The following is a 12875-nucleotide window of genomic DNA, read 5'->3' as shown; positions in this document are numbered from 1 at the left end:
AAAATTAGGACAATGTGAAATATTAAGTATAAAAAAGTAAAATATGAAAAATTCACAGTATCCCGATTAAAGATGTAGTTACAAATTTAAGTATTAGTATAACTAAAGACATTAAATCTAGACAAAAACAAAACTTCTCCTTCAGGATTAAAAAAATGCAGGATCTTATAAATATGTGGCTTCAACGAGATCTATTTTTGGCAGGATCCTCTTGACTAAAGCGGAAGGGATCTCAAGAGTAGTTTATCCTGCCTTATCTTTATTTGTTCCTGATGCAACTTCCAAAGAAATAAACAACCTCTTAGTAAATTTTGCATGGAAAAATAGACGTCACTATCTTCAGAAAGAACAACTTTATGCCCCCTCATGTAAAGGAGGGTATGATCTCATACATTTTTCTGATTTGAATTATACATTTAAAATTAAATGGATTAAAAAATGCCTTCAACACTCGAATTCAATGTGGTACTTCATCCCTTTCAATGTTTTTAATAAAATTGGTGGCCTTCAATTTCTATTAAAATGTAACTATAATATCAAAAAGATTCCCATCAATCTCTCGAATTTTTATCAGCAGGCTCTTCTTGCTTGGAAGTTATGTTATAGTCACAATTTCTCACCACACAAAAGTATAATTTGGAACAATGAAGACATAACAATACAGAATAAATCTTTGTTTAAACAAAACTGGATTGACAAAAAAATAATTTATGTTTCGGATCTTTTTGATGAGAATGGTACGATTTTGGATTATGGCAGGTTTCTAAATAAAATGTGTTTTCCAGTAACCTGCAAAGAATTTAACAGTGTAATGAAAGCTCTTCCCTCAGAATTAATTCAGCTGATGACCTCTCACCTTAAATATCAGGAAGCCTCTAAAATTGACTCTCCTTTAATAATTAATGGTATTGATATTTTCTATAAAAAGTGCAACAACAAATATATTCGTAATACTTTAAGTTAAAAAAGAAACATTACACCGAAATGAGAAATATTTTGGAACAATCTTCTAAATGATATAAATTGGAAAAAAGCATGGCTACTGGCAGATACATTTTGTATAAATAAAGTTAAAGAAATACACAAAAAAATTTACATAACATTTACCCCACAAATATGAATATATCCAAATTCTCAAATATAGAAAATAATTGTAGTTTTTGTATTGATTTCCCGGAAGCAGTTATTCACCTTTTCTACTTTTGTAAATTTTCCCGTGAATTTTGGAACCAATTAAAACGCTTTTTAAACATCAAATTTAACTAAAATTACTTTAAATTTGAAACAAATCGTCACATATTTTAATTCGGATGACAAAAAAGTAGAAAAAAGTATTAATTTGTTACTTCTCCAAAATTTTACATACATAAGTGCAGAATAAAAAAAACAACTCCCAATTTTACTGTATTTAAGATCGAGATGCTTCAGTTTTATGAATGTATTAAAAAAATTAACACACCCAAAGCAAGTAACACTGGATCAATTTGTGCTTTTTTGTTTGATAAGGTAATCCCCTCTAAGAAAGCTTTGTATTGTAAACATTATTATTATTATTTTGTAATCAGCAAGTTCTATTTTTGATTTATTTCTGATAATTTTTTTACTTGAGGTGATTTAATAAGCTTGGAATGATGGCATTGATTACCACTGCTGATGCGGATCTGTCCGATTCCTTGATGTTGGATTTTGTATGTTCAATAAAGCTGAAAAAAAAAGGACCAATTAAAAAAAAAATACCCGCGCTGTCAAAATGGCTGTGCTGGAGACCTCATCGTGTCCCACATGCTGCACCAATCATCACCTTCTCCCCTTCCCACACTCATGGTGCAACAAAAAGAAACAAATATAAAAGGAAGAATTAACTAAGGGTGGAACAACAAAACAGCCATATGGAAAGAAACGTTGGCAAAAAGAAACACCCATGCTCAGCCCTATTTTGACTAGGGAAACGGATCCCACAATCCCCTGCTGCCAGTAGACCCAACGTGCATGTGACCGCCACTACATAATGTAAATCTGTATGCCCAAATCATGTAATAACTCATGTTTTTATTTATATAATTATTTTTAATATAAATCTGGTAACATCAATCCTTACTTCCATTTCTTTTTTGCATTAGAAGGCAGATAACTAGCTTTATTTTACAGTGAATAATATTCTACAAGTCAATTAGGCATTAAGGTCTAAAAACATAGCTTTTTAACCAGCTGGAGTGAGTCTTCATTTTTTAAAAGCAATAATAAACCACACAGCTTGTACTTCATTCAAATTTAGCATTTATTAAACATTTAGGTCTTGCTTTTGCATGAAAGTAATTGCACAACAGTTTCCTACAATATGGAAGCTGCTGAGGTGGACAATTACACTGTTTATGCCAAACACCCTCTAGTTTTTAAATAAGTCATTCACTTGGAAAATTGTGTAACAAAAAAAAGACTGTAATCCAGGTGTGATGCAGTACAGCTAAAGATGCTGCAATATGTCCAACGGGGGAAAAGAATCTAAATGAAGAATATTGTTAAACAGCTCATAAGGAATTTAATGGGGGTGTAAAATTAGACCTTACATTTGCCAAATAAACTGAAAATAGTTGAAAACAGCTGAAAAATAGCAGCAAATGCCAAAACAATGCTGTACAATGTTTCAATTCTTGCCAAGTGTGTATTTAGAGTGAACAAAAACTGTAAATATGGAAAATGATTAATTAAAATAAGAATATATAACATAAAATATTTTGATTTACTTTAAGCTAACCTAGCTAGCTAAATCAATGCTAATTTAAACTATCGGCAAATCTTCAGGTAACTGTAAAAAAAAAGTAATTAGCTTAAAGGAAACACGTCTGAGAACAGTTGAGAAAAGGTAAACCTTTTAGCTTCAAATGCTATACCATATAAATATAAAACTTGAGTGTGTCAGATGAAAAGAATCAGAAAAAAGCCAAACTACGTTAGCAGATGTTTATTTAACTGCAAAAGAGCTGTTTTTACAAAAAAAAATGGAAGAAAAATGGAGTTAACACAACAACAAAGTGTAACATCATCAGCATACCGTCGTACATTTTCAGAGATCTGTAAATGTCACAGGAACGTGAAGCTGTGTTGTGAACGTTTATTGTCCTCAAACTTTGAGGACACGTCAGAGCGGTGAGGGCATCTCGAGATGGGAAAAAACAGTCAGTGGTTTTTCTGGAGTCTCAGCGCGCTGCCATCAGTTCTAGCTATGTGCGATCAACAAAAACACTTCCAACACTATAAAAGGACTCGACGTCAGAGCACACCCTCATCAACAGCCACGGTAATAAATAGAATGTGACTGTACAAGCACATGACACCTCAAGAACAGACTTGTCTACTTCTAGAAACATTTGATGAATGTACACCATCCAGCCTTACTTCAGAAAGTTGTCAGTTTGAGGAAATATAGCATATGATTTTATTTGTTTTAGCTACAAACAGTTCAAAAGGAACAAAGTGAAGGCAGCACTAAAAATATTTATGTATAAACAACAAAAAATAAAAGCCCCTGAGGCCACACTCGTACATCTAACACTCGGAGGGACCGACAATTTCCAAACTAAAGATTCGATGGGAGAAAATCTGAACACAAATGTCTGCTGGGAGATCAGAACTTCCACCACCAAATTACAATCAGAAGAAGACATTCAGTTTCTCCTCCAAACAATCGAGAGGGATTTTCAAAGGACGTGGAACCGTCGGATCAGGAAAACCTACAAACGCTAAAATACTCACGTGGACAAAGATGCTACTGTTAAAGTGCAAAACTACGAGAAATCCAAAATGAAAATAAAAAATGAAGCATGCAATCTACTTGGAGTCCTTTTTCTTTTGCTCTGGAAGCCTTAATTCTCCAAAACTTCTGCTGAGACGGACACAATGACGTGAAGGCTCTAGAGGCTCTGGTTTGTGCTCCTCTATATAGGCTGGAGGATAGATGAAATCACTAGAGAGCAGAAGGAGCAGATCACAACCCCAATGGACGCTGGGAAAGAACCTCCTCGTCCTGTTAAACTGTTGACGTTCCACAAGGAAAAACATGAGAACGCATCAAAACGGAATCTCAGAGGTACCTCCTTGATGGTTATTGGAATGATTCAACTTCAGCTATGTACAAAGACTTTTCAAAATAAAATACAGGTAATAGGAATTTGTGAAAATACAGAATGTTGAGAGCTTCAAGACTTAAAGCTGCAGCAGTCTCTTAAAGAAACTGGTGGTAAACCTACATGGAAGTCAGACTGGAGCACCAAAAAGAGCATGTGGACTTCTACAAATCTCTAATTTCCCAGCATGCCGAACGTGCAGTCAATCCAGACTAAAAATGGAGGCAATTACAAAGGTGATGGCCCCATGGGAACCATTCTTTTTAACAAACTTGGAAGTCCTTGGTTGATGTCATCTCCCACTTCAGCTTTCAAGCTCACAATTCAAAGAAAATAATCATCAGGTAGAGTTTTTAGAGTTCTTATTTGTATTTAGGTTTTCTTGAGTGAAAAAAATCTAAATTTTACTGGAATACTTTAAATAGGGAGGTATTGCAACTTTTATGAACTTCTTCAGGAATTCAGGAACATACATGAAGGATTTTGGAGTATTTGGGGAAGAAGCACCAGGTCTAGGTCCTGAGCTCAATCCCATGACAGGCAGCAACTAGAAGGTGAGGAGGAAGGTTGAGAAAGCACCAGGCTGTGCAGCCGTGAATATTTATGGGTTTTGTATGCACATTTATCACTTCGTCTGTCCACTCTGTTCTTCATATTTCCTTATTTGTTGCTCTTTGCTCTTTTAGGGAAAATGTCTGACAGTAATCACTCATCTTCCTCCAGGAAGAACCTTTAGGAAGTGATACTTTGACCAGTTTTAACTTGGATTTAAATTCGTTCGTGTTCACACCTCTGACAGAACAGATTGGTTAAATTTGACATACATGAACACCAGCAAAGCGGGTTAACGGCTGGAACAAGGCGTTCTGATAAACAGATATAAATGCTTCATAACGCCGCAGTGTCTCCGACGCTGTATGACCAGACACGTACGATGCATCACAGGCGTCTACACTGCCATAGCAACACGTTTACATTCAGAGCACCGACGGGATTCGCCCCGCTGGCAGCAAGATACTAATTTAGGGGTTTCATATTCCTGTGGCTGCAACAGCGCCGCCTGCAGGACAGCGGCTATCACAACAACTACATTAAGCCACACAACACGGAAGCAACGGTTCATCAAACCACCATCCTCTTTCTGCTCGTTACCTTGACGACTGGAAAGAAAAGGCGACATGGCGCTCAGATAAAACCCAGGTTCAACGCAAGTAGGGCTAAACATCCCCATGGAAACGAGTCGTTAAATCAAGAAACACATTAGCCGGATTGGCGATTTTTGAGGAATTCATTAAGGATTAAATCAGCACATATCCTCAGTTGAACTTAAATACTTCAGTACACAATGATAGAACATTAATAACTTCTCCAAATGCACACAAGTTCTGCATCCCAGTAAAAATAAACTGATAATATAATAACTGAATGCAGGAAAAAACAAGTGACCAACCAAAGACAAACTGGAGCATTTCCAGTTGCTGCAGCAGAGGTGCATGATGGGATGCTGGCAAGTGTGCACACATTGGAGATGCAGTCTTTTTTTGCTTGTTTTGCTTTTACACGCAGCGCCCAAATACATCAAATAAAATAAAAAATACAACAACCTTTCATATGTGGAAAGAGTTAACCGAGCTTGGTGATTTGCAGGTCTCCTTGAATCCGTACCGTGTCGATGGATGACAACGATTTTACTTTGTGATAAAAGTCAAAGAGCTGATGTCCGTCCACGAATATCCGGAAGCGCTGGTGCTCGCAGTGGATCTCCATCTGCAGAGGAGAGGCAGCGCTTAGAAAGGCTGGAAGCAAACAAAGGGCAGAACGGCAGAAGGCTGCAAAACTAAAGACACAACAGAGATTTCAAAATAAAAGTTTTGTTTCCAAATGTGGACAAAAGAAGTGATGACACGTCTGGATCTGGAGAGACAGACTTATATTGAGGAGAAAAAACGTTTTAAAAAAGTGATTTCTGTGGAGTTCTTATAGATTTTTCAAACACATTCCATGTTTACTCAAGGAATTCTGTGCTGATGTACGCCCCTTCTTTTATTTTTTAAATCATTTTTATAAAAATATATCTTTTCATGTTGTTTATTCATTTACAGCTCCCTTTTGTTTTATTTAAATGCCAGGCTAGGAGTAATGTCTTAATGTGATGTGGTGGACATTCTGAAAGTCACAATAAAGATTTGTTCAAGAAACGTTTCGTTTTCACTTTGCTGCAACTTTTGCAATGAAAACCAAAAGAGTGTGTTACTTTTTTGTTGTTTTTTTTGCTGTCAGTCACTGTTAAAAAAAACGCGTGGAACAAAAAACAAACAAACATCGCCTTCAAAATAAAATTATGTTTAGTCTGATTAAAGGAATACTTTTATTATTTCAGTCTAGTTTAGTTTTAGATCATAATCAGAGCCAGGTCTGCTGAATCCTGTAAAAACCCAAAGATTGATTAATAATATATAAAACCATCTGGTGATAGAAGATTTTCTTTCTTCATAAAATCAGGTCTAGTTTCTGCAGGACAACTTTAGCTTTGAAGTTTCAGAGACTAAATTACCCTTTTCTGTTGGTCAATTGCACCTAAAAACATCATCCATTTGTCTTAAAGGGATAGAAAAAGAAAACTAACTCACAAAATGAAAAAAACTAACATCTACACCTCATTACACCACCTGGAATTTTACCTTCACCTATATTTGAAACACACCAGAGTTCACTTGCAAGTAAACCAATAGATCCAAACCAGAATCAAAAGTACCTGAAAGACCCATTCTGATGAAAATGATGTTTTTAACATGTTCTTGTGGACCTTTTATCAAGAAAATTAAGCTCCAAATTCAATTTCAAATCATTATGGATCAGAAGCAGACGAAAAAAAATGCAGTTTGTAAAAGATCGTTATTTGTGATGTAGAAAATACGCTGGACGGGGGGGCGAGCAGCTTCCTGCGCTGCTCCATGTTGATGCATTTAGACAATTAGATCCATGTAAGTCTTCCTTTTCCTTATCCAAGCTGGTATGTGGCTGTAAGTGTAGTGGGGCAGTGTGTAAACAGAGAGGTCTCAGCAATGATGGGGGGGGATTGCTCTATGCCAACAGTCAAAGCTGAACTACTGCCTCTCTGTTGAAGTTTTGCCTAAAAACGGGATAATCATAATTCAAAGACCGCTGAGAACACTTAAAATAAAAACAGAATAGAAAAGGTGATCAGAGTGGGTCAATAACAATCAGACATAGGGAGGACTGACGCCTCCGTTTGTCTTTGTGGATTTTTCCTCCTGGTTTTCAGCTGCCTAAATGCGCAGAGTCTGCAGGACTGTCCGGCTGTGAAATTCCCCTTAGAGCTTTGAGCCCGAGAGCTGCTGCCCCTCAAATAAAACCTCATTTAGTGCCAAGGTTTGGCCCTTACAGTGCTGCCCGCCGCGTTCATACCACAGGCACACTTTCCACAGTTTTGCTCAAATGTAAATCCCAGCAGAAAAATCGTTCCTTCCACCACGGCTGTCGTCTTACTTAGGTTCACGCCTAAATTTCAGCATTTTGAGTCGTCAAGCGGATAATGGGAGTCAAGGACTGAGCAGATGCAGGATGTGGACTCGGAGCAGCAGTAACAGACCTGGATGCGTGAGCGCGCAGCGCCCGAGGCGGTCAGGGCGCTTTTCCAGCTGAACCTCCTGCTCCGAAACCACACGTCATGAGTCTGCCCACGTGTCTGCAAATCATGAGGCCCCCCCCCTTTTTTTTCCCTGAGCCGCCTGACTGGCAGCTTTAATCAGCAGGACGCAGGGCCTCCGCCGCTCCGGCCGCGAGGCAAAGACACGCAACGGAGAGTCTCTCTGGGAAGGAAACGCCCCAGAAACAGATTCCTGTTCCGAGTTGGACGTCTGCATCATCTGCAGGTTCAGGATTATTAGAGCGGAAGGTAGCATCGTACATCCAGGTCCTGGAGCCTGGATGATAACCCCCCTCCCCTCACCCCTCCATGAACAGCTGATGCTGAGACTCCTGCAGTTGATCTGCAGACCTGCTTTATTTCAACCTTCATGTTATTTCAGTTACGAATGAACATTTTGTTTATTCTATGTGTTTATTACAAGTGTTGCAGGAGAAGTTTCAAGTTTAAAAAATACTTTTTTTTGTATTTTTTTAACTGATTAGCAGGTTGATTTGACCCAGAACATAACAGAAGGGTTAAGCAAAAGGCATGGGGGAGTGTCATCCAAAAAGCAGTGAAAGAAGGCTTTCCATTCCATTAATAAGTCCATCCGATCCAGATGAGGGTTTTCATTCATAGAATCTAAAACCTGATCTGTTCTGATTAGTAGTGCTATGTGAAAACTTTAACAGCTTTACTTTACTTTAATACATTTTTCTAAATAGAAACCAGCTCTATGCAACTTCTGAAAACTATTTATCTATAATGTGCAACATTTTTATTTTTTGAACAGACAGATGGTTTTAAAAGTTTTGAATAAAAGAGGAACATCTCCGCCCACAAAAAGATAGGGTCAACATTTCTGATTAATATTTTGTGCAGAATCTGAAAAATGTAAATTTACAATCATTATTTTCCTAACTGGTGGTTTGGAATAAACTTTAATTAATAAAATGATGAACGTTTGAATTAAAAGGTTTGTCCTAAAAAAAATTAAGAGAAAAGCACTTTTAAAGGAAAATTGACCCTCATATTTGAGGAATCGAGGTTTCATTTCCTAAGAGACATTTGAATTATTTAAGTGATGGATTTTTTGGGGGGGTCTTTAGGTGTATATCCCTAGGCTTAATTTGTTTTTTACTTTAAAATTGTATTTAAGAAGCAGATGCTTTACTGTGGGAGCTGGACTTTTGAAGCTATAAATTAGCTTCTGCATTTGTTCTTCATCATCAGGGAGGACAAAAAGGGACTTTGTAAAGTCTGCGTCTTAAAAAACATCCGGGGAACTTTACCCTGAAAGGCTGGTCGGGGATGAAGGGGAAGTAGGCGGTGGACACGTCCTCATTCGTCCACTTCCCAGAGATGCGGGCGCAGCTCAGAAACTGGCGGTCGCTGAAGCGGGCGGCGAGCTTCAGGGCCACGTCCGGGTTCTCCTGCTTGTCCACGTCCCGGCCGCAGGTCAGGCTCACGTCAAAGCTGGGGGGTGGGGGGAAAGGAGAGGTGGGGTCAAACGAGATGGACGGGCAAGGCCGCTAATCTGGGATGAGACTGATGAATCATTCTGCTTCTGCAGAGTTGGATAAATCAGCTGTTAATTATTCATAATCCCTGCAGCTGATTTACCCCCCTCCCCCCATCTGAAGCCCCCTTTTCTTCAGTCTGGTTGTAGATCAGGCGTAGCCCCACTTTTGTGGCTTTGAACCACCTAAACACCAACTCCCAGCTCCCAAAACAGCACTGGATGGAGGCGGGGTTACCTGGATAAAGAGGAGCTTCAGAAAAGTAACTATTCACAATCATAAAATTTGAACTTTTTTAGTCATGTGACCCGAAGTAACCAATGAAATGGAACTGGATTTTAACGCAATTCGGACACATTCACTTTTTTTTCTTTTTTTTTTTAATGGCAAGTAAGATGTCACCCATTTGCCAAAATAAAAACCTAATGAAAATGAACATTTTTATGAATCCACCATTTTCTCGTGATTTATGAAAAAAATACATTTAAATACAACTTTTTTAAATCACAAGTTGAATTGTGGTGTATATTGCCTCATTCAAGCATGGATGAACACTATTTTCTTGCAGAGACTACTGGGAAATTTTCAGAGCACTGGATTTTGGAATTCTAGATTTGGAACCCCCTCCCCAAAAAATGAGGAACACCCTATATAGAACGACCAAGTTGTGAGGGAATTATGACCACTCTAGACCAGCACAGTAAATAGAAGTTTATCGTTGTTGCAATATCAACAATAAGCGCATCCCAATAGACGGCGTAAACCGTTATCTTATATGTATACTAACATGTTAAAACAATCTCATGGCAGCTTGAAGTATTTAACTACGTTCACACCACCCTCAGCAGCACTTGTTCAAGCGACCACTTCCAATGAAAAAGTCTGTGCAAGTGCGCGTTTCGGGGTTCTGTGTTCAAAACGCTCACGTTCACGTGTCACGACGCAATCTTCTCTGACCGTTTTCGGGCTCTGCGTACAAAACACACAGCCAGTGAGTGCCGGTTGAAAGTCAAGCCAGGACAAACTTTGACCAATCAGGGTCAGGTGACGTATGGATGGCTTGCAGTTTGTGCCCGATCGGAATTAAGACACCAAGTCTTTCATATGTTGGAATAGAGCTGTGAACGAAAAAGCCTGGAGATTTGCCTCTTCCAACCGGAGGAGCCTGGATGTTCCACATCTGACCAATCAGATGGACCTTTTCACGTCGAGTGGAGCCCTTTCATGTTAGATGCTCGCCTCTCATGTATCATAATTTAAAATACAATGACTTATTTCAATCAAACTGTTGCAGTGAAATGGAAATTATGTTTTAGTTGCTTTTGCTATTGGTACATGTATCACAAATCATATCGTCATCGTGATATTGATCACTAATATATCGAGTTTTCCTCATGTCGTGCAACTCTAGTCCGTGCCCCTTAAAAAATGCACAAACTAACAACTTCCTTGTGAGACATGCCTCAAGTGGTCATTTGTGGAAACTGCAACTATTGGAACTTCCTGATGGAGCATGGGTGAATGCACAGTCTACAACCTCTTCCCCTACATTTTGTTCTTCAGTGTGTTGTTTTTGAAAAACCATGGCAACATGAACCCCCCGAGGATGACCGGGATGGGTCAACTGCAGATTCTGATCAACAATTGTTGGTCTGAATGAAGGGGTGTATCTGGTTTGCTGGTCGTCCTCTGCAACCCCGCATACATCAGAGAGGGTTGTTCGGACAGGGCCTTTGTGTTTCCACTGCATAATCAGAGACGGACAGCAGTCACTGTCCTTCTGTGGATGTCAGGACAGGTTTGGAGGACAAAACGGTTCTTGTGAGGGCACAATAAGCTCCTCCTTGTCCGGAAAATGCGTAGTGCAGTCTTGGTGACTGGAAAAACAGGCTAATTCCACCTTAGTGGGACCAACCAATCTCCAAAATAGCTCCATTTCATTCATATTTTTTGCAGGTCTCAGTCATAGACTAACGTGTCACTTGGGACGTTCACACCCAGAACCAGATCTGGACCCAAACATCTCCTCTGCTGCAGTCCTGGAGGGGCAGGTCTCCAGACAATAACAAAATAAGGGTCTGACCTTTGACCTCATGGACGGATAATGATGCTGTGAAGCTATGCGCCTGCGCTCTTATCTCACCTGTCTGGCTCCAGGTCAACAATGCCCATCACTATGATCTTCTTCCCCGGCCGCATTCCGCCGCGGATGCGCCCGCAGAACGGCACCGTCTGCACAAACACAAGCACGTCAGCGCGGGGGCGAGCACCGTCCCGAGAGGGAAAGAGGGTCGGTTCCCTACCAACAGACGGGAGAGGCCCTCTTTGTCGGGGGAGATGAGGCCGGGGTTCCCCAGCGGGTCGCTCAGGAGCTCCTCGTCCGCGCTCGTCTGCAGCTCCTGTGCGGGGAAACACGGCGGGGGTCAGCGGGCCGCGTCGCTTTTGTGGATGCGGGGCAGCAGGTACGCTCCTCAGAGCCCACCTGCTGCCCCGCATCCACAAAGAGAGCCCGCAGGCGCCACCTTCACCCCGGCGCAGGCTCCAAACACTCACCGTGCCGTCCTTCTCCGCCGCCTGCACCGCCATCTTGAACCGAGGATGCTTGTGGGAACGGTCAGCCGTGGCGTGGCGTGTCGGGAGGAGGACGCTCCTCTTCCTGCTACACTCCTGTCCTGGCCGGGCTGTGTGTGTGTGTGTGTGTGCGTGGACACCCCCCCCCCCCCGTCCCGCCCCTCCCGCAGCAGCAGCGCCTCAGAAATGGGTGGATATTTGCTGACGTGTGCTTTACATTAACACAATGCATTAACCACAGTCCGAAAGCCTAATCCCCTTCTGTTGGAGAAGCTAATCAGACCGATTTTATCCAACCCCTCACAATGATGCTAACCCCAACCCGCTGCCGGTGTATTCTGGACCGGAACGCCACCGGAATGTTCCGCAGATCCAACCCGGTTCGGTTTGGGTGTGACTCAGAGTCTTTTTTATCGATTAAACTCCCAAGTAATAATTTTCTGAACTTTTAGAATAATTATTATTTTTCACCTTTTTCCATAATAAATGTTTACACACCCACAAACATTAAAAATTCATTTAAAATGAACTGTGTGTACGGTTTTTGCGTATTAACACCGACTCCTAGTGGACAGAGACTGGTACTGCATCAATTCCGCGCGTGCTTAGAAACAAATTGAAAGTCAAATTTATTTATACAGCCCGTTTCTTGTTACAGATAGATAGATAGATAGATAGATAGATAGATAGATAGATAGATAGATAGATAGATAGATAGATAGATAGATAGATAGATAGATAGATAGATAGATAGATAGATAGATAGATAGATAGATAGATAGATAGATAGATAGATACATCCAACAAACAGTCATAAAGTTTGCAAATGACACGACAGTAGTTGGTGTAATAACTGACAACATTGAGTCTCACTACAGAGAAGAGGTTCAGAACCTGACCCAGTGGTGTTCCAGAAACCATCTTGTTCTGAACTTCAACAATACAAAGGAGGTCATGATGGATTAAAGAAAGTCCAGGAGGACTCACTCCCATCTTTATTCAATGAGA

At 40.2% G+C, this 12875-nt stretch overlaps 1 protein-coding gene across 1 annotated transcript; it reads right to left on the bottom strand.

The window, feature by feature from the left end:
- Positions 1 to 2947: 2947 nt before the first annotated feature.
- On the bottom strand, positions 2948 to 12172 carry lgalsl (galectin like). The gene is made up of 5 exons (XM_023963753.1): positions 11850 to 12172; positions 11600 to 11695; positions 11440 to 11528; positions 9069 to 9252; positions 2948 to 5891 (listed from the first exon to the last, which is right to left on the bottom strand). Exons 1-5 carry the CDS (start codon positions 11880 to 11882, stop codon positions 5748 to 5750), a joined length of 546 nt encoding a protein of 181 aa, XP_023819521.1. The 5' UTR covers positions 11883 to 12172; the 3' UTR covers positions 2948 to 5747.
- Positions 12173 to 12875: the final 703 nt, after the last annotated feature.

This window comes from Oryzias latipes, chromosome 15 (genome assembly GCF_002234675.1).
Source record: "Oryzias latipes chromosome 15, ASM223467v1".
Lineage (NCBI taxonomy): Eukaryota > Metazoa > Chordata > Actinopteri > Beloniformes > Adrianichthyidae > Oryzias > Oryzias latipes.
This window is presented reverse-complemented; position numbering and strand designations above follow the sequence as displayed.

Coding starts and splice junctions, on each gene's coding strand:
- lgalsl (XM_023963753.1), bottom strand. CDS start 11,882: ATGGCGGTGCAGGCGGCGGAGAAGGACGGCACG. Junction 11,696..11,849: donor CGGCGGAGAAGGACGGCACG/GTGAGTGTTTGG, acceptor TTCCCCGCACAG/GAGCTGCAGACGAGCGCGGA. Junction 11,529..11,599: donor AGGGCCTCTCCCGTCTGTTG/GTAGGGAACCGA, acceptor GTGTTTGTGCAG/ACGGTGCCGTTCTGCGGGCG.